This window comes from Podarcis pityusensis (assembly GCF_964106645.2).
Source record: "Podarcis pityusensis genome assembly, chromosome: 4".
Lineage (NCBI taxonomy): Eukaryota > Metazoa > Chordata > Lepidosauria > Squamata > Lacertidae > Podarcis > Podarcis pityusensis.
In genome coordinates, this window is record NC_138027.1 from 56,378,642 (window position 1) to 56,396,693 (window position 18,052).

The 18,052-nt window shown below is 40.3% G+C and overlaps 1 protein-coding gene across 4 annotated transcripts in view; it reads left to right on the forward strand.

Moving 5' to 3' along the window:
• Nucleotides 1–17,070, forward strand: part of UMODL1 (uromodulin like 1) — a 74,059-nt gene extending 56,989 nt beyond the window's left edge. For all 4 annotated transcript variants that reach the window (XM_081004416.1, XM_081004418.1, XM_081004419.1 and 1 more), the window contains 12 exons: nucleotides 4–993; nucleotides 2,190–2,435; nucleotides 3,498–3,610; nucleotides 4,691–4,904; nucleotides 5,863–6,000; nucleotides 6,845–7,215; nucleotides 8,360–8,502; nucleotides 9,822–10,058; nucleotides 10,801–10,960; nucleotides 12,275–12,359; nucleotides 13,873–14,064; nucleotides 15,285–17,070. In XM_081004416.1, the coding sequence (XP_080860542.1) occupies nucleotides 4–993; nucleotides 2,190–2,435; nucleotides 3,498–3,610; nucleotides 4,691–4,904; nucleotides 5,863–6,000; nucleotides 6,845–7,215; nucleotides 8,360–8,502; nucleotides 9,822–10,058; nucleotides 10,801–10,960; nucleotides 12,275–12,359; nucleotides 13,873–14,045 (2,870 nt within the window). In that variant the 3' untranslated portion in view covers nucleotides 14,046–14,064; nucleotides 15,285–17,070. The remainder of the gene's footprint in view (nucleotides 1–3; nucleotides 994–2,189; nucleotides 2,436–3,497; nucleotides 3,611–4,690; nucleotides 4,905–5,862; nucleotides 6,001–6,844; nucleotides 7,216–8,359; nucleotides 8,503–9,821; nucleotides 10,059–10,800; nucleotides 10,961–12,274; nucleotides 12,360–13,872; nucleotides 14,065–15,284) is intronic.
• The last annotated feature ends 982 nt before the right edge of the window (nucleotides 17,071–18,052 follow it).

The following is an 18,052-nucleotide window of genomic DNA, read 5'->3' on the forward strand; positions in this document are numbered from 1 at the left end:
CAGGTGATATTGTGGATCCGGTTACAGAAATGGTGCCTGCATTTGAAGTAAATGCTACAGAAGGACTGCCTGGGACAGGTTCCACTCCTCTGGCAATGTCTGAAGTAAGGGCAGTGACTTCATTCACATCTAAGTCCACTGAGACAATAATACTGCCCTCAAATGGGACCCAAGAGTCAAGCACTCTTCCATCAGACAAAACCCTGTCAGCATCTCAGAGAATGACCACTTCAGGGTATGTGAGGAACAATTACAGCCAGAGCACTTCAGCAACCCCTGCTCTGGTGACAAAAAAGTGGGACAATATAACTACCACTGGGTATGTCAAGAATAATAACACCCTCAGTACTTCAGAAACTCCTGCTCCAGTAACAAAAAAGTGGGACGATGTAACTACCACAGAATATGTCAGGAATAATAATACCCTGAGTACCTCAGAAACTCATCCTCCAGTAACAAAAAAGTGGGACGATGTAACTACCACAGAATATGTCAGGAATAATAATACCCTGAGTACCTCAGAAACTCTTCCTCCAGTAACAAAAAAGTGGGACGATGTAACTACCACAGGGTATGTCAGGAATAATAATACCCTGAGTACTTCAGAAACTCCTGCTCTGGTGACAAAAAAGTGGGACAATGTAACTTCATCAAATGAAAGCTTAGTTGAAGAGAGATCAACAACACAAGAAAGGCATAACTCTTCAATGTCCATGTTTCCTGGCATTTCAAATATTACAGTTCATCCTTTTGTGAGAAATGGCTCTGAAGTAGAGACAAGCACACCTGGCCTCATAACTGAGAGAAGTTCTCAGCAAAATGCAACTTCAGCCCTGAATGTAACCCAACACCCCACATTTTATGTTCTCAATCATACCCTTGATAAAGAGATGGGGAAGGATAACAGATCTTGGTCTGAGAAAAATCCATCCACAACATTACCATCTTTGTCTGGGGGCTACACAGTTGCCGCCCCTGCCTCAGATTGTGGTGGTGAGTCTGCTTTTACACTAAAACTTTCCTTAAAATCAACTTGTTAGTATGTAGAAAAAGACGTTGAGGGTTAGTGTGTGTAGAAAATGCAAGAGAATGGCTACAGGCCAGTCAAATTCCTTTGAGATTTAAGCACACACCTCTTAATTTCACTCAGTTACATCTCCTGTTTGCAGAGTGGATGTCCAAAGTACAGAAGAACTGTCTAAATTTGGTGCTGAATGCAAGCTGCACTGTTAGTAATGGGTCCATTTGGGAGCTCTGATTAGGAGTTCCCAAATGGATCTGACCCCAGTCAAAAGCAGTGCAACTTGCATTTAGAGTCAAATTTAAATGGTGCTGAATACAAGCTATGCTTGCCAAGGGACAGTTCAGAGAGCACTTCAGATTACCCAATCGGAGCTTCCAAATTGATCTGATCCTGGCGGTTTAAATTTTGTGCTGCATGCCAGTAGGTGGCCCCACTGGTCATATGAGCCCTGCAAAGGGTTGGCTACAGTGTGATCTGGCTTTCCTATCCCTGGTAGAACCTTTGCCTCAGAGGAGGCATGCTTTCTCCAAACCCAGTTTCCACCTCTTCCTAGTAAGATTCTTCTGGCAAGCACTGAGGCCAATTCCTCACTGACAGAGGGTACTTCCCCTCTTTCAAAGAAGTATCCTATAAACATAACAGAAGGGCAAAAGAAGCCTTGTCAAATTCTAGTTTGACTGGTAACATGTATATTCCAGTATTATTCTAAGAGTACACTTTCATTATCATTTATTATTTGTAAAAGCACCTAAAATACAGTATGTGTTTAATATCTATATAAGTCAACTAGCTCATAGTCTTGCTTTTTTGAAATTAAAAGTTTCACGTAGCTTTCCTATACTGAAATTAGATATATGAATTTTGCCTTAGGTGCCAAATATCAAAACACTGTTGTTGTTGTTTTCTGAACATAGTTTAAAGTTACCTCAACTTTCCTGCCACCTTTAATTGCCACTAGTCTATAGTTTATTTGGAGATCAAATTTGTTCCAAAATGTAGCAGGTGTGGGAAGGGGATTCTTTCTACTGTAAAATTTGTAAAACTTTTCATTAAACTTTTCATTTAAAATGTGGCAAATGGAATAGATGTTTCTAAGATAATTCTTTGTTTTCCTTCCTTCAAAGATTTAATTGCCATCTCTTTTTCTTCTTAATGTGCTTTCCAGCTTCAAATATTATTTTTTCCAATATAACCAGTACCAGCTTTCAAGTAACTTGGACCACAAATGTTCCACTAAATACTTCTTTCCAGTTTCTGTTGCTTAATGGAAAGGAGCTTATACAAGTGCTTAAGACCCAGAGCCACAACCTGACTATTTCCGGACTAGAACCTGGGATTTTGTACACTGTTGAAATTGTGACAGAAGTTTGTGGAAATAAAAGCATACCAGTACAGCATAAAGTAAAGACAGGTAATGGACACTTGCCCCTTCTTCTGGGTGGGCGGTTGTTGTGGATCCTTGCACTCGGTTGCCATCCCTGGGCAGCCAGAACGCACATGGCCAGGCGGCTGTTGGGGAATTCCACTGGCCTCCTGGGTAGCTGGCTGGAGTTTCCGGCAACTCCTACATTTTAGGTTGGCCAATGAGAGACCTGCTCTTGGGGGGGGGGGAGGTGCCTCACAGGCTGAAAGGGCATTGGCTGCCACCTGCCTGGGCAGCCAATGAGGCATAAAATGCTGGTGGCACCTCCCTCCCTCAGTACAGCCAGTGGAAGAGCAAAATGTATAAAGCATAGAGTAAAGTATACAACATAAAGTAAAGGCAGGTAAAACATTCTTAGAAGTTAATTTTTTTTATAATCTGGTGATCACAAGTCTATAAGAGAAATGTCAGCCCTTTATGCTTATAGGGGAATGCTAAATATGAGAAGAAGAAGAAGAAGAAGAAGAAGAAGAAGAAGAGTACTTTTCACAAAAATTTGGCCATTTAGCTTGTCAATGAGTTGGGTCACATCCATGCCATACATTTAAAGCATTCTTGTACTGCTTCAACTGTCATGGCTTTCCCCAAAGAATCATGAAAACTGCGGTTTGTTAAGGGTCCTGGAAATTGTAGCTATGTGAGGGGATCGCCCAAGAACTTTCAGCACCCTCAACAAACTAAAGTTTCTTGGATTCTTTGGGGGAAACCATGAATGTTAACGTGATTTAAGAGCACTTTAAATGATGTGAATGTGACCTTTCACATTTCCTGCTCTTAAGAGGGAATCAAAATTTTGAAGCCAGTCATGTCTTATGAATACCTGCTTCTTCATTCATAAATCCAGAACAGCCCAATAGTGAAGAAAAACTCTCTGTATCTAAAAGTAACATTCGTTATTTTCCTCCAGTTCTTTTAAAGTTCTTTTTACTCAGCTTTGCTATTTGAGTTTAGAAAAAGAGTTATCTGAAATTTCCTAGAGGCCTAGAAATTGTATTCTGAATACAACACTTACAAACGTGTATGTTTACATTTTTTCCTCCAATCTCACAGCTGCCCAGATACTTAGTGGAACCGTCAGGATATCAAATCTCAACTATAGCTCAGGGTTCAGCAACACAAGTAGTCAAGAGTATCAAAATTTTACACAGTTGTTTTTCACTGAGGTAAGTAAATATGATAGAGTGGGAAAACTCAATATGGTATAAAATGGGTATAATTATGTATGTAAATTATGTATTTAATGTGTTGTACTGTTGTCCAGTGGAGCTTCTCACTTTTCTCCTCTCTGCTGAATCCCCCCCCCCCCTCAAAACCTGCTCCAGAGTGTTGGAAGACCCTCCTGAGCAGATTGCGGGGGGCAGGGGCAGAAGAGCACAGCGAGAGGAATGAGATACACAACCATTGTCTCTCAGGTGATCTTGAATCTTGGGCCTCAATTAGGGCTTTATAATGTGTTAATCTGGTAGTCCTGTGGCAAGAACCTGACGTGTGTTCATCACTTGAAGATTGCAACATCATGTTGTCTTGCAAGTATGAAGCAGTGATCAGAGCCATGTTCTCACCTTCACATCCACACTGCCACTACCCAGCCTGAACCTCCATGTATCCCTTGGCTCCCACATGTTCAGCCAAAGTCGAGGGCAGGCTCTATGCATGTGCAGCAGGAAGCATTCATTGAATGCATGAGCTTAGGTCTATGGTTTTTGCCACCTCACATCCCTGTTTCCCCCCATAAAGTTCATACATTCAACTGAGAGTTATCAAATGATGAAAAATCGAGTTGTCTTGTAGTGGTGGTTATCAACTTTATTTATCTAACACCGCGCAATAACATTGTTCTCTAGGCAGCTTACAAACATAAAATGATAAGATCACAACTAAAACAAGACAACCCTAAAATAACAACTTGCAAAACCCCCCAGAAAAGCTAGGTACCTACTTATGGGAAACAGTCTTCTGTTCATACCTGTCTATAATGCGGGCTTCTCATTTATAATAAAAAGGGTAAAACTATGCTGGTCCAACCAGTTCAAAGGGTAGTAGGAAAGAATTGTGCATTATTGGTTCAGTTCTCTGATGCAGGACCACCCCATCTTCTGAATATTCTCTAATCTTGGGTCTAAACATGAAGCAGTTCCCAGTGCCTGATATGTTGAGTTGTCTGTAAAACGTCCTGCACACAAAATCCAAGTCATTCTCACTGCACATTTTTATCCACTACATTCATTCTGTTTTGACAATAGGTCCGTACGTCTCTGCCCCTTAATATTCTCCCAAAAATGGATGCTGGCTTGATTAAAATGTTGATAACGAGTGTGACTAATGGAAGTGTAGTGGTGAGCTTCAACCTCCTGATTCCAGCAGACATGGATGCAAACAACGTTTCAAGTTCTTTCCTTGAGGCCTTTCTCCACAGCCGCCATTTCATGATTGATAACAGCAGTCTCTCCATACATGGTAAGCAATATTTTATTGTTGTAATTTCTCAAACCCTGAAAAATGGTAAGTGCTGGACTTCAGACTTCAATTCTAAAAGTAGGTCATGAATGAAAGTGACAAATGAAAAGCTGTTATGGGACCTTTAGTGTTTGTACTGGCTATTTATCTCACAAAATAAAACGTATGATTCATCATTTCCAAGCTAAAACAGCTTATGTTCGGTCACAAATGTAGAACCATTCTTGACATTGCATTTTATTTGTTTATTTTACTTAATTTATACGCCACTGTTCCTTCAAGGAGCTCAAGGTACATGGTGCAGCCACCTCCATATTATCCCCAAACAACCCTGTGAAGTAGGTGAAACTGAGAGAGTGTGACTGTCTATAAAGAGTCACCCAGTGGGCATTGTGGCCAAGGGAGGGTTTGAAACCATGTCTTTGCTTCCCAGTCTAATCACCTCCTTTAGTAACAGTAGAAAAGCAGCATCTCCAAAATGGCATCTAAAACACACACACACACACACACACACACACATTTCATGCGGCGTAATCCTATGCAGGTTTATTCATTAGTAAATGTTAAAGGATTGCAGCCTTGGAATGATTGCTATGAAATGGCACCTCACCTCAGTCAAAATGACGTCTCCTCTAGAAAATCTCCTACATGCATTGTCCACCCTTGGCATCATGTTGGGAGGGCCTAACCCCTCTTCAGGAGTATGGAACTGGTGGCATTAGGACCCAGGGCTGGCATTTTTTGGGGGAAAGCTGATGTCCATGGTGTTCATGGTGAATCAAAGCCCTTCTAGCTGGGGTTGGTACTTAAAGGTGGGGAAAAAAACTTCTCGATAGCCTGTGAGAATGCTGGCTTATAACACTGCCAGTACTATAACTGCAAGTGCAGCTAAATAATAATCACTCATGAATTGTCACTCTCTTTATTTTTATTATTATTATTATTATTTAAAAAACAGATTATGATGAGTGTGAGAGGGAAGAAACAGATTGTTCTTCTGATGCATCTTGCTCTAATACTTATGGATCTTATGAATGCAGCTGCAAAGAAGGATTTGTCAACGCGAATGCTGAGAGACCCGGGAGAAACTGTGAAGGCAATGTTTCAATATTTACTTTCATTTCATCTTATGAATATAAGATCAGAGCATATTTAGCAAATTCACCATAGGTGGGATTACAGTACAGTCTATAAACATACTGTAGCAGATGTTCACACAAAATAAGCCTGAAATAAGGTGCTGCTGGATCAATTATATATATTACATTATATTGCTCACTGGAGTCCAATGTTTTGTAATACAGAAAGGGGGCTCATTTCTGTGAACATTTTCAGCAGAACTGAAAAGCTCTCCCCACCCCTCCACCCCTTTTGGTGATTGTTTGGGAAAGGCTTGAAAATGTTCACCTATTCAGGAAGCAGTTCACTTGCTGAATTAATTTTGTCCTCAGTGACATCAGCACATAGTCAGTTCCAATGGCCTACATAGCATTGTGACATCAGCTCACTAAATGGCAATCAATTAAATGATTTCTATGCAATTTTACACGCATTTTATTTACCAAGCAAAATTAAATTATATTAATTTAACCAAAAGATCTTTTTATTCCCAAGTCATGTTACAACCTTTTAGCACCTTTCATTTTTGGAATTGAAAATTGAAAAATTCAACAAGCCCCATTGTTACAATTTAAGCTTTTTAAAAGGGAATATTTCAGGCCCCCTGAAACTACTCCTTTTGATGAGAAAATTTAAATGGAACAACATTCCCACTTTAAACCCATTTTAATAATGTGTTCTGGTTCACTCCCTGTAAGAAAAGTAATTGAATAATGCAAGTTGCCATACCTTTCCCTTCCACTCTATAGCACTTTTTTCCAACCCTGATGCAGAAGGTACCCAGACAAAAGACCTGAGCAGCACAGTTTTACCTTTGACAGATCCGTATACTTCAAACCACGTGCCATCACCTGCTGGAGAGGATTCTTCTGTCCCCAAAACCAGAAGTTTGGAAAATGCAACCACCAGCACTATATTTAGCAATGCATCTACAGAAACAACACTGAATGTTCAAGTCTCATCCTTACCACCCAGTAAGCCTTCCCAGGGGATTTTAATTAAGAAAGCAGTCAGAGTGCTTTGCGAGATTGAAAAAATTGTCATCACCATTCAGAAGGACTTTCTGAAGCAAGAATCTATCCCAGAATCTTCCCTGTACCTGGGAAGACCCCACTGCAATGTAAGCTCCAGCAATTCCAGTCATGTCATACTTCGGACTGGGTGGAACGAATGTGGAACTGAAGTACAAACCGTAAGTCACTTCAATCTCGGAAGAGAACATTAAGTGATATTTACTGACATATATTAATAATGAGTTATTGAGATAACAAAGTAAGCATCAAAGGTCACTGAAACTAGAGAGTTCAGACTTGCACCCTGCAAAACAACTGGGGAACTTGCTTAAGAACAGAGAAGGTTGGAAAATTATTATCCACAATCCCTAAAGGAAACTGCTTACATATGAAAATAGGATAGTGAATGAGATATAGGCTTTTGGTTTGGTGAGCAGTTTGGATATAAACCATTGCTATTAATAATAATAATAATAATAATATATTCTTACCTTCCATTTCCTTTCCTTGCTCTTGTGCAGAAACAGCACTGTGGATTCCATCACTGATGCCTAACCTGCTAATTGTTTTTAGTCAGGGTGAATAGAAGAAACATCTGCCTCTATTCAATCTGCAGAATATAGCTGCAGTTGCTTTATGGCCCTTTATAGAGATTTGGGAGACTGAAGTTTTAAAGCTATTGGCAATAGTTCTGCCTACACTGTATTTTAATATTTTGTTGGAAGCTGCCCAGAGTGGCTGGCAGCCAGATGGGCGGGGTATGTATGTATGTATGTATGTATGTATAAATAAATAAATAAAATAATTAATGATGCAGGTGTATTTGTAAAAAATAATCAACATGTCTGTTCTGTGGCCTGATACAGGAAGAACTACATTTTCTTTTTGTCACATGCATTAATATGTCTAAAGCTTATTCCTGTGCATAATGGTGGCTACATGCAATTGGTTGGCTACAGAGACAAGATGGTGTGACATTTCCTGGTAGCCATCATGAACTGAGGGTTGTGTGAATTAGTGGATATGTGCCAGTTCTAGAATCCCCCCATCCACTCCTGATTTTATTGTATTAATTATTTTATAAATATTTATATACAACCCTTCAATCAAATGCCCATATTTACACTCTTATACCATATTTTCACTAGTGCTTTTCTAAGATGACTAAACTTAATTGTTTTAATCCTTCCTCATATGGAAAAGGTTCCATGCCCGATTGTTCTGTTTTATTTGCTGACGCCAGTGTGTCCTCCAAAGTTATCCTTAAAATGTAACAAACAAACCCTGATTTTCTTCTTCTGTTGCATTTGTTTTTTCCCCCAGAACACAACACACACCATAGTAAAATCAGTTCTTCGGAATGATTTGCTTTCTTCAAGGGTCATCCGCCACCTGAAGGTTGTCAGTCCAATCCTTTGTGTGTTTCAAAATGATCTCTTGACTTCATCTGGATATACTCCAGAAGGGTAAGTGGGAATTTTAATACCCCAAATCCAAATGGTTCAGTGTACCTTCATTTCATTATACACTAAGGCAGAGATTTTCAACCTTTTTTGAGTCCACGGCTTCCTTAACCAACTACATTCTTTCTGCATCACCCCCTGGGGCTCAGGAGCCCAGTTATGTCACCCCTTGCCTGCAGAGCTGGCAGCCCCTCACCCTTTTTTGAACACTCTCCCTTGGGGAGTATTCCCTCAGCCTCATCTCCCCTCTCCTTGGGAGTCCTCTGGGCAGTTGCAGCCACTGCCCTGGTTTCTGAGCTGCCCCCTCCACCCCAAAGAGAGGTGCCTTGTCACACTGCCCCACAGGGACCTGGGAAGCACCCTTTGACCAGCCCCAGAGGCACCATTTGCCTGTGGAGCTTGTAGCCAGGGCTGCTGCAACAAACAGCTATGCAAGCCTTTGGGAGGCAGATACACAAGAGCGCATTAAAGGAGAGAGGGAAGGAAAGAGGGACAGAGGCCAGTGTTGCCCGTGGCACCCCTGACCATCCTTCAAGGCACCCCAGGGTGCCACAGCACACTGGTTGAAAACCACTGCACTAAGGAATTGTAGTGAAGATCCCCCCCCCAAGAGACTCAGAGGGACACTAACACTCAGATAACAGCCTACTAAAAACGGATACACTCTCTACAACCTCCATAAAAGAGAAGAGGGAGAAGATGGGGTTTTGTGACGGGCAGCTGTAGCTTACAGAGAATAATTTTACCAGGGCTCTCTCCAATCACAGTGGTTTTGGGAGGGCCAAATGGAGGTAACTGTCAGAACTGTGTCATGGTTTTCCATTCCTCTTCATAGTACACTCTTTTAGGAGAAAAGAAACTGGAAACATGTTGGGTGGAGTGATATAGATTTTGTTTATGCTTAGTTTCCAGTTTAAGGGATCTAATCTCTTCCTAATGCCAGTCCATACCAATGCTTCTCTGAAGACTTTCTTTAATAAAATCTAGTTCTGCACATTGTAATTTTTAAATTAGTTAATATTGTAGTGTGTGTCTGTTCTGCTGAGTGTTGGTTGTTATTAGGGGAGTCAGTTACCATCAACCCTCCCCAATTCTGGTCCTAGCTGTAGTTGCACCTGCTTTTAGGATAGAATATAGCACTGTCTAGCTCTGTGGTTTTTGTTGTATATTTGTTGTGTCTGACTCTGTTTTATGTGTGTGCGTGCACACATAGTGTTGTACACAGAATCTAGAAAGAATACTGGTATTATGCGCATATGGGACAGAGGAACAGAGCTCATAAAAAACTACTCCATGAATTTTAACAACTGATTATCTTGCAGGGTTTATACCATTTTTGAGGATTTACATGGATCAGGACACTTCTTAACAGAAATGCAGCTATTCATTGAAAATGCCCCAATTCCCAAAAATTTCACCATCTCTGCTAGTGATGACCTAATGATTGAAGTGGGAATACAGAGACATGATAGCAACCTCAAGGTGGTCGTCAGCGAATGTTGGGCAACTCCAACTAATAACTCAAAGGACCCTCAGTCATTTCCTTTTATAGATGGCAGGTATGTTACATGCAATATATTCAGGGTGTCACACAAAAACCATGTACCAGGTAGTGCTATCTGAAAAATTAAAATACAGCTTTTAAGAGCATCATTTCAAGTTGGCAAGTCTGTGATTACTTAATATTTAGTTTAATTATTCTTTAGATTTCATCTTAGTACTCAGGGTTAACACAAGCCATTATTTCTCAGTCTCTGCCCCCTGTCTGTAATGTTGGGATGATTTTATTGAACTACTGTGAATGGTAGTTGTAAAGATTACTAAGTTAATGAATATGAAGTGGCTTGAATCCTCCCAAGCAGTATATATAAATGCTGAACACCCAAGTTGACTGCAGCTACAATGGGCTTTCACAAGAACAAAAAAACAAAACTTACCCTTGATCATGGATTGATTATAAAAAGGAACGTGGTATTTCTTCCTGGATTAAATGAATTATGTTGGGGCAAAAAGGCAGTATTGAAAAGTTGGGTTTATTTTTGATCAAGTACAAGATAATGTACACCCATATATGCCTTGTTTAAATTATTATAATGTATGAATACTCCTAGGAAACAAAATGAAAATTGCTAGGTATTGCTACTGCAGTTGTTGTTATAAGCTATTCCATAGCTGCTAATGGAAGTGTGTCTGCTTCACTTTCTCTCTCTGGACGGCTACCATCAATTTTTGAAGGAAGCTCAAAAACAGAAATACAAGTTAGCATGGACAGTGTTGAATTATATTCTGTTCTCTTCTCAGTTGTCCAGTTCCAAATTCACACACCACTATGATTTCGAATGGGATATCCAACAAAGCCCAATTTAAACTGAAAATATTTTCCTTTGTCAATGACTCAGTGGTTTATCTACATTGCAAAATCCATGTTTGTCTGGAAATTCCAAGGAGTAGTTGCAAGACGGTAAGGCAGCTTTTATTATTTCCTACTTGAAAACCTTGTTGGAAAACAAGATGAAGGGGGTATATATTTCCCATGTATTCCCCAACTACAACAGTAAAATTACCCAAGAACATATAAGGCAGACTCCAATGTTGTGTGAGCAGATGTCTGCTTGTCCCATTGGACTTCACTCCCCCCCTGCACAGTGGCGTAGCGTGGGGGGTGCAGGGGGGGCCGGGCGCAACATCTGGGGGGGGCGCGCTCGCACTCGCAGCTCTCTGCCCCTACCGGGTTAGGGGGTGCAAATTACTTGCCTTGCCCCGGGTGCTGACAACCCACGCTACACCACTGCCCCTGCAGCCCCCAGTACACCCTCAAAATGTGAAACATAGCCACCATTCAAAATTTGCACATCTCTGAATTTTGCAGTGCAGTTCTTCAGTCAAGCAGTGTACACAGAAATGCATTTATTAGTGAAGATTATATAAAAAGGCATTATGCTAGGCAAAATGTGTATAGTTGGATACGTTTGCTGATAAATTTTTATGACGACTCTTCTAAAAAAATTAAAATTGGAAATTTATATGTGAGCTTCAGATAGGAAAAGTTAGAAAATGAGAGAAACCAAATTTCTCCCATCCCTAGTTGCTGACCCTTCTTAGATGACCTTTTGAAATCTATTAGTAAATGACTACTTTGAGTGCTATGGATTGAAGTCAATACTTAGCAGTAGCTTTGAAGGTCCAGGAAAAGGAGTTGGAAAAAATCTCTTAGCAGAAATATAAAGTGTACAATGGAAAACTAGTTCCTATTGTAGTCTTGGGTGTTAATTAATATGGTGATAATGAAATTAGTATTGGCAGTGATCTTAATGGAGGATTCTTATACCTGCTAGTATTTCTGAACTGTAAAAGGAAACATTCCCCTGAGTTTAGAGAATATGGGATACATATTTTCTCCTATGCAAGCAGTTCTGTTTTTAATTTTACTTATATAAGTATTTCTATATTGCCATATCATTAAATATCTATGTGGTGTACAAATAGTTCTCAAATTAGTAGCTTGCACAGTGGCGGAGCTTCATGCACCGGCACCGGGGGGTGGAGAGCAGGCGGGGGCGGGGTGCCCAGTGTGGGCAGGGTGGGGGGGCAGCCGTGATGGCAGCTGCCAGGATCGTGCTTCCAGGGGCGGTGCACTCCCCCCGCACTCCTCTTCCTCTACCAGTGAGCTTGCAAAATCTGTTAAGATGGTCTGCAGATTGGTAGGCACCTAAACATTTCACACTGGAAAAAGAGAAGGCCACCAAGGAATGTTTCTTCATTTTTATTCTTCCAGAACTGCAATGGTTTCCGTTTGATGAGGACTGGGGAAACTATAGCAACGCCCAATGCATCTTGGGGTCCTCTGCGCAAATCCGGTGGTAAGCAATCAGTCACCAGGCTGGCAAAGATTAATACTGAGAGACAGCTAGGAGTGAAAGTGATAAGAATGGTCATAAATGGGTTGGGGCTGCTGTAAACTAAGCAACAGAACTGTGCTGTGGAAGCACACCCCCCCTGCCAAAACTAACCAGAGCAGCCTCTTGGCTCCAGGAGCAGGCCTTGGGCTGGGATGCAGCCAGACATCTGGCCCACCTCAGAGCACCACCCAGCCAGGCTGAGCTCTCACACTCACTCAGTGACAGATTGTAGGCTCTCAAATTTCAGTGGCACCCTGTGTGACACTAAAATATGTCCCTCCCCCCATCTCGCACTCCATTCTGGTCATACTACCCTAAAACTGCCTCTGACTCTCCTTTCTCCCTCCTTCTTTATTTTTTTTAAATATATTTTTTATTGATTTCTTTTTTAACACAATATTTCAACATACCAGTAACAAAACAAATAAATTCTTTACTCTACTGAGCTTGTGACTGTCCTCCATTCCTTCAGCCGGTTTTTAATTTTCAAATCTTTGTGTCGCACTTTATATACTCTACCTCCTTTCTCCCTCCTCAGAGGGCCACACAGCAAGCACTGAAGTGCTTCAAGATGATAACACAGCGGACTAATTATTGTTTGTTAATGCTGTACTGGCACTATTCTAATCTCACGACTATTGCATTTATCCACTCCCCACATGTTAATAAAAAGAAATTTCATTGGTGGTTGTCTAAAAGTTCTCCACCGGCTGTATGTGGAGGAAAAGGGCAGCATGGCCACTGCTGATCTGCTTAGCTCACAAGATCCTGTCATCTCTCTCTGTCTGGCCCCATCCCTTTCCTCCCTGAGCAGGAGCAGCAGTTTGTTGATTTGTGATAGTGAGAAGATGGGATTATCTATGCAGACATTAAGGCTGCAATCCTATACAGATGTAGGAATCATCCACTCTTCCATTTACCTGTGCCTAGAAAGTACAGGTCCAATTGGGGTTGTTTTTTTCTTGTGCCATGCTTTCTAGACATGGGTCTGAATAGTTTTCCATTTGCCCTGCCACTTAATCTGGAAAAACACGCTTTCCACTGCTGAATTGTAGCAAATTTCAATCTGTGGAAAACCCAGTTGATGTTTGCTCCAATTCAGCAGTAAAGAGTGGATTTTACTGGGAGAACGTGGTGGGGTAAACAGAATTGTGGATGAACCTTATCTTGAAGGGAAGCCCTACTGAATACAACAGGAGTTACTTCCAAGAAAACATGACTAGGATTGCACTTTTGAAATCTGGTAACGTTTTACCTTGTTTGCCTTTATGTTTTATAAGCACATTTAAGGCACCCAGTCACCCAAGGAATTCTGGGAAATGTAGTTTGTTAAGGGTGATGGGAATTGTAGCTCTGTATTGGGTAATCTACAGTTCCCAGCCTTCTGTTCTGGAAAAGGATATACTTTAAATGCATTGTGTGTATGCAAGCCAATATATCATCACATCTAATATTTTTATTTCCTTTATTTCAGCAGAAGAAAAGCGTGGCTTAGGAGCAGGTTACATAGTCCTCATTGTCATTGGTGTATTTGCTTTTATACTGGCAATAACAGGTCTTTTAATTTTCCAACACCAACGCAAGGCTGGGGCGTACAATTTCAAAATCAAGTCTGACAATTTTAACTACCAAGTGTTCTATGACTGAACATTTCCGTTTTCCAAATGTAAGTTCTACCTTTCACTGAACTATTGTTCAAAGGGCTAGCTTGTGTGGTCCCTGGGAAATCTTTTAAAACAAGTTTTCCCTAGTGCAAATATATGGACTGGAAACTAATTAGAGTTTTGCTGCTCCTTTCTGCTGTGTGTGGGTGTGGGTGTGGCCATCTACATGTAAAAACTAGTTTTTCCTACAAAATTTGTCCTTTATACATCCAGTATCCACAATCAATCAGTACAGTATGGTGAACAAACCACTAGGAAGCAAGCTAGGAAATTGGGAAGTTAAACTCCTATTCAGTACTAAAGCTCATTGGGCAGCTTTAGCCACCTCACTTTGGGCTTGTTTGCCAACATTTGACCATTAGTAACTGCTGTTCATCCACTTTCCTCCCACCCATATTAGACCACACCTGCATGTCTTTGAATTTGTATATAAGCAGCAACTAGTTTTTTCCATGTGCATATCAGTAGGCATTTCCTTTAGTGTTTGTCCCTGCCTTCTAATTTGTTGAGTTGATTATGCTGCTTAAGTCGTGACAGGGCACATGTGTCGATAGCTGAATGAACACCTTAAAAAACAACCACCCAGGAAGTGTGCAAAAAGCACAGGGTCAGACAACTGTAAATTCTTAGCACACATTTTTTCTGATTGCTGTGCAGTGTCTGGTGTAGATATTTGTAATGTGGTTTGTTTGCACAGCTTTCTGGATTTGTGCAAAACTTGAGGGATCAAAAGAGGGGGAAATAAGGCTATGCTTCTCTCTGTTTGGAGCACACTAGAAATAGTACAAGCACAGTCGGAAGAGAAATGAAAACATTAAGGGAATAGTGCATGTGAACAGGAAAAGAAGATGATTGATCTACCCACTCTGTGATCCTGAGTAGAGTAGTTTGGAGACTCATTATCCTCAGTTTATCTGATTATCTTGGTATTGAATGAGCTTGAAGTTACAGGGGGGAAGCATCAAGACTGGTGTTGTTTGAGGGTAACAGTTTGTGGACTACACAGATTAAATGGGATTGGAAAAAGCTGCAAACCCACAGTAAACACCAGTGTGGACAAGCCTTCCCTGTTTGCCTAATTGGCATGTGAAGAAAAAATAGAATCACCCCAATGGATGAAATGAAGCTTCATGGAAGAAGAGTGCGATAGAAATGTGATGAATAGGAAGACAGTCAGTGTCATGCCACTAATCAAGTATTTCCCCCCCTCTTGGTATTCTAGCTGGAAACATTCTATGAATATAATGCTGCTCCATAAGATGTTGGACCTGATGCACCCCACCAAACTTAACCACAAATAGCCAATGCTCAGATGTATCTCCTGGTCTTGACATAAGTCCTCTAAGAACTTACTACTTTCTGTTGCTATGTTGAAGCACTTTACAGTTCTTGCATCCTTTCAGGAGGAAAAAATAACAATCACTTAAAAAACCCCAAAAAACTCTCTCACTCCCCTCATAGTACTATCATTGTTGATATCACTCACTCTAGAAAGGCAGAACATTTACTCAGTTACAGAGCATTTTGATTTTCCATTCAGGCACTTAATTAAAGGACTGTAGCATTGCCATCTTGATGCAAAAGCCTGACTCCTAGAATGCCTTATGAGATCTGCATTATCAGGAAGTAAAGCATGTTTTAAGCTGTTGTTTAAAACCAATCCAACACTGTTATATATAAACTTTGTAAAACCAATTTAACATGTGGTTAAAAGCAACAAAGAGAAAGAACCACTCCTGCAACTGGTCTGGTCATCCCCTCTCCACTCAAGAATATTCATCATTAAAGCACTTCCCTAATATTGTAAGTTTTTGCAGTGCAAGAACCACTAGGTGAATTTAAACATCTCCATGAACTTGCTTAAATTCCAAACTGATAGGAATGACAATGGCAATAACATGAGACATGCTAGAGAAAAGGATGATACTTAGACACAACCTTATTTACCAGAGCAAACTGTGCTTTAGTTGACTGGCAACTCAGCATCTAGAGTAATAGAGGAGTGGGAGATGGGTTATTCCAATGTACAAAGCAGCAATCATGTCCCTGCTGGGTCCATTCTATGTTGCCTCTATTTATTGTTTACTTCAGTGGCAATACATTGCAATTATTCGACGTTTCTCACTATGCCATTGTATTCATAGACTAGGCTTGTCAACAAATATCCAGTGCTTATAACAGCTGAATTTCCACTTGTCATTAAGCTGTTGTACATCTACTTGTGGGGAAAGCCTTATTTGCTGAGTTTCAAATGTTGAAAGCACAGGATCCCTCAAAAGGGGTGAAGGAAAGAGCTGACAAATTTAGCATTGACCCATGGACATGTAATCATATGTGGACGGTACTTATTGATTTTAGATATTCCCACAACCATACAAAGGTAATTACAAGATTCTAAAGGGTGGGCACTTATTTCTTTCAATCCTTATTTTACATCGCAGTGCTAGTTAAATCTTAACATGAAGGTAATGATTTGGTAAAATGTCTGCTGTACAAATAAAATTGTTGAGATAGCCTGAGAGACATGCTAAACAGTTGTGGGTTTTTTTAGGAGTCTATATTTTTGGTACATTTATTGTACATTTCCACAATTTAATTGGCTTTTGTGCATATATGAAAAGAGAAACTATTTTTATAGGTTGCAATTTCTGTGTTTCTATGCTGTAATAATATTGATAGTTTTGACATGGTCACCCGTGAGCTACTTAAGCATAGTTAGTAGGGCTTTAAATGTTACATCACCTGCATGGAAACCTCCCAAACCTACTTCTACATAGTGGCATTCAGTGCTGGAGGTGTAAAAGTGGCCCTAACTGGGTTATCTTACATAACCCAGCTAGCTAATGAAAGGGGCTAGCTAAAATCCTGGAAGCTATTAGAATAATTGAAAACAAAATGGGGCAAATTCCGATTGATTTATGCTGAATAAAACCCTAGTGCTGAATTAGATACAAAGTAATATTATTAGCTTATTATTGGCTGTTTCAATAAATGCATTTTTAAGCTTATTTATGGTTTTTGATTTTGTTTTAACACCCTTTCAAGTCCAAAGGCTTACATGATTGTAGCTTGAAAAGTTGTTAATTTGGTGCTAAATTCAAGGCATGCTTACCTATGAATAAGCCCCACTTGCTCAGGAAGCCCTGTTGGTAAATGGTTGCACTAGGGTTACAATAGATTCATTTCATGATATGAGACTGTAGGTCTTAGTGTACGAACAGATAGACATAAAGCATAATTTACAGCAAACAAGTGTCACCTTTTCACCTCCATCTCAACCGATACTTGGCTTCCTGCATGCTCAGTATGAAATGCTTCACTTGAAGAGCACTTTTGACCCATGAATACATCCGTCATCCTAAGGTTTCTCAAGTTTCTTGAGGTAGTTTAAAAACCAACAAAAAACCAACAGCATAGTACCTTTTATTATGAGCCAAGTTTTTCAGAGAAGAAATCTAAAATGAAACTTTCTGTGTTACTTTGGGGGAAGTGGTTTCATCCATAATATCATTATTGCAAAGTTTTGGAACCACTATTACTTGAATCACTGTTCTTAGTAGTTTACTGAAGTTTCCAGAATATAGGGTTGCCATATTTAAAAAAGTAAAAACCAGGATGCAATTTTTCGATTGACTTGCCTAAGATCCAGGACAAAGTGCCACATTTACAAAATTCCCCCCAGACGTCAATTCCGTCTTTGAAAATCCAGACATATAGCTGCCCTAGCCAGAATATAATTGCAGACACATGCATTGCTTGAAACAGTGGTTGGCGTCATTTACATCTGTTATGGAAATTCACCCATGAATAATGTGTAGGGATTGTACTAGAGGCATTCAATATCATGTGGGATCGCAGAAATCCACTGGTGGCAGCACTGCTGGATCAGACCAAGATTATGGGCCAAGTCATGCTGAAATCCAGTCTAGCAGTGTGCACTGAAAGAATGAGAGAGGACTGTGTGGCTCCTGATGACATGTGCTGAACTCA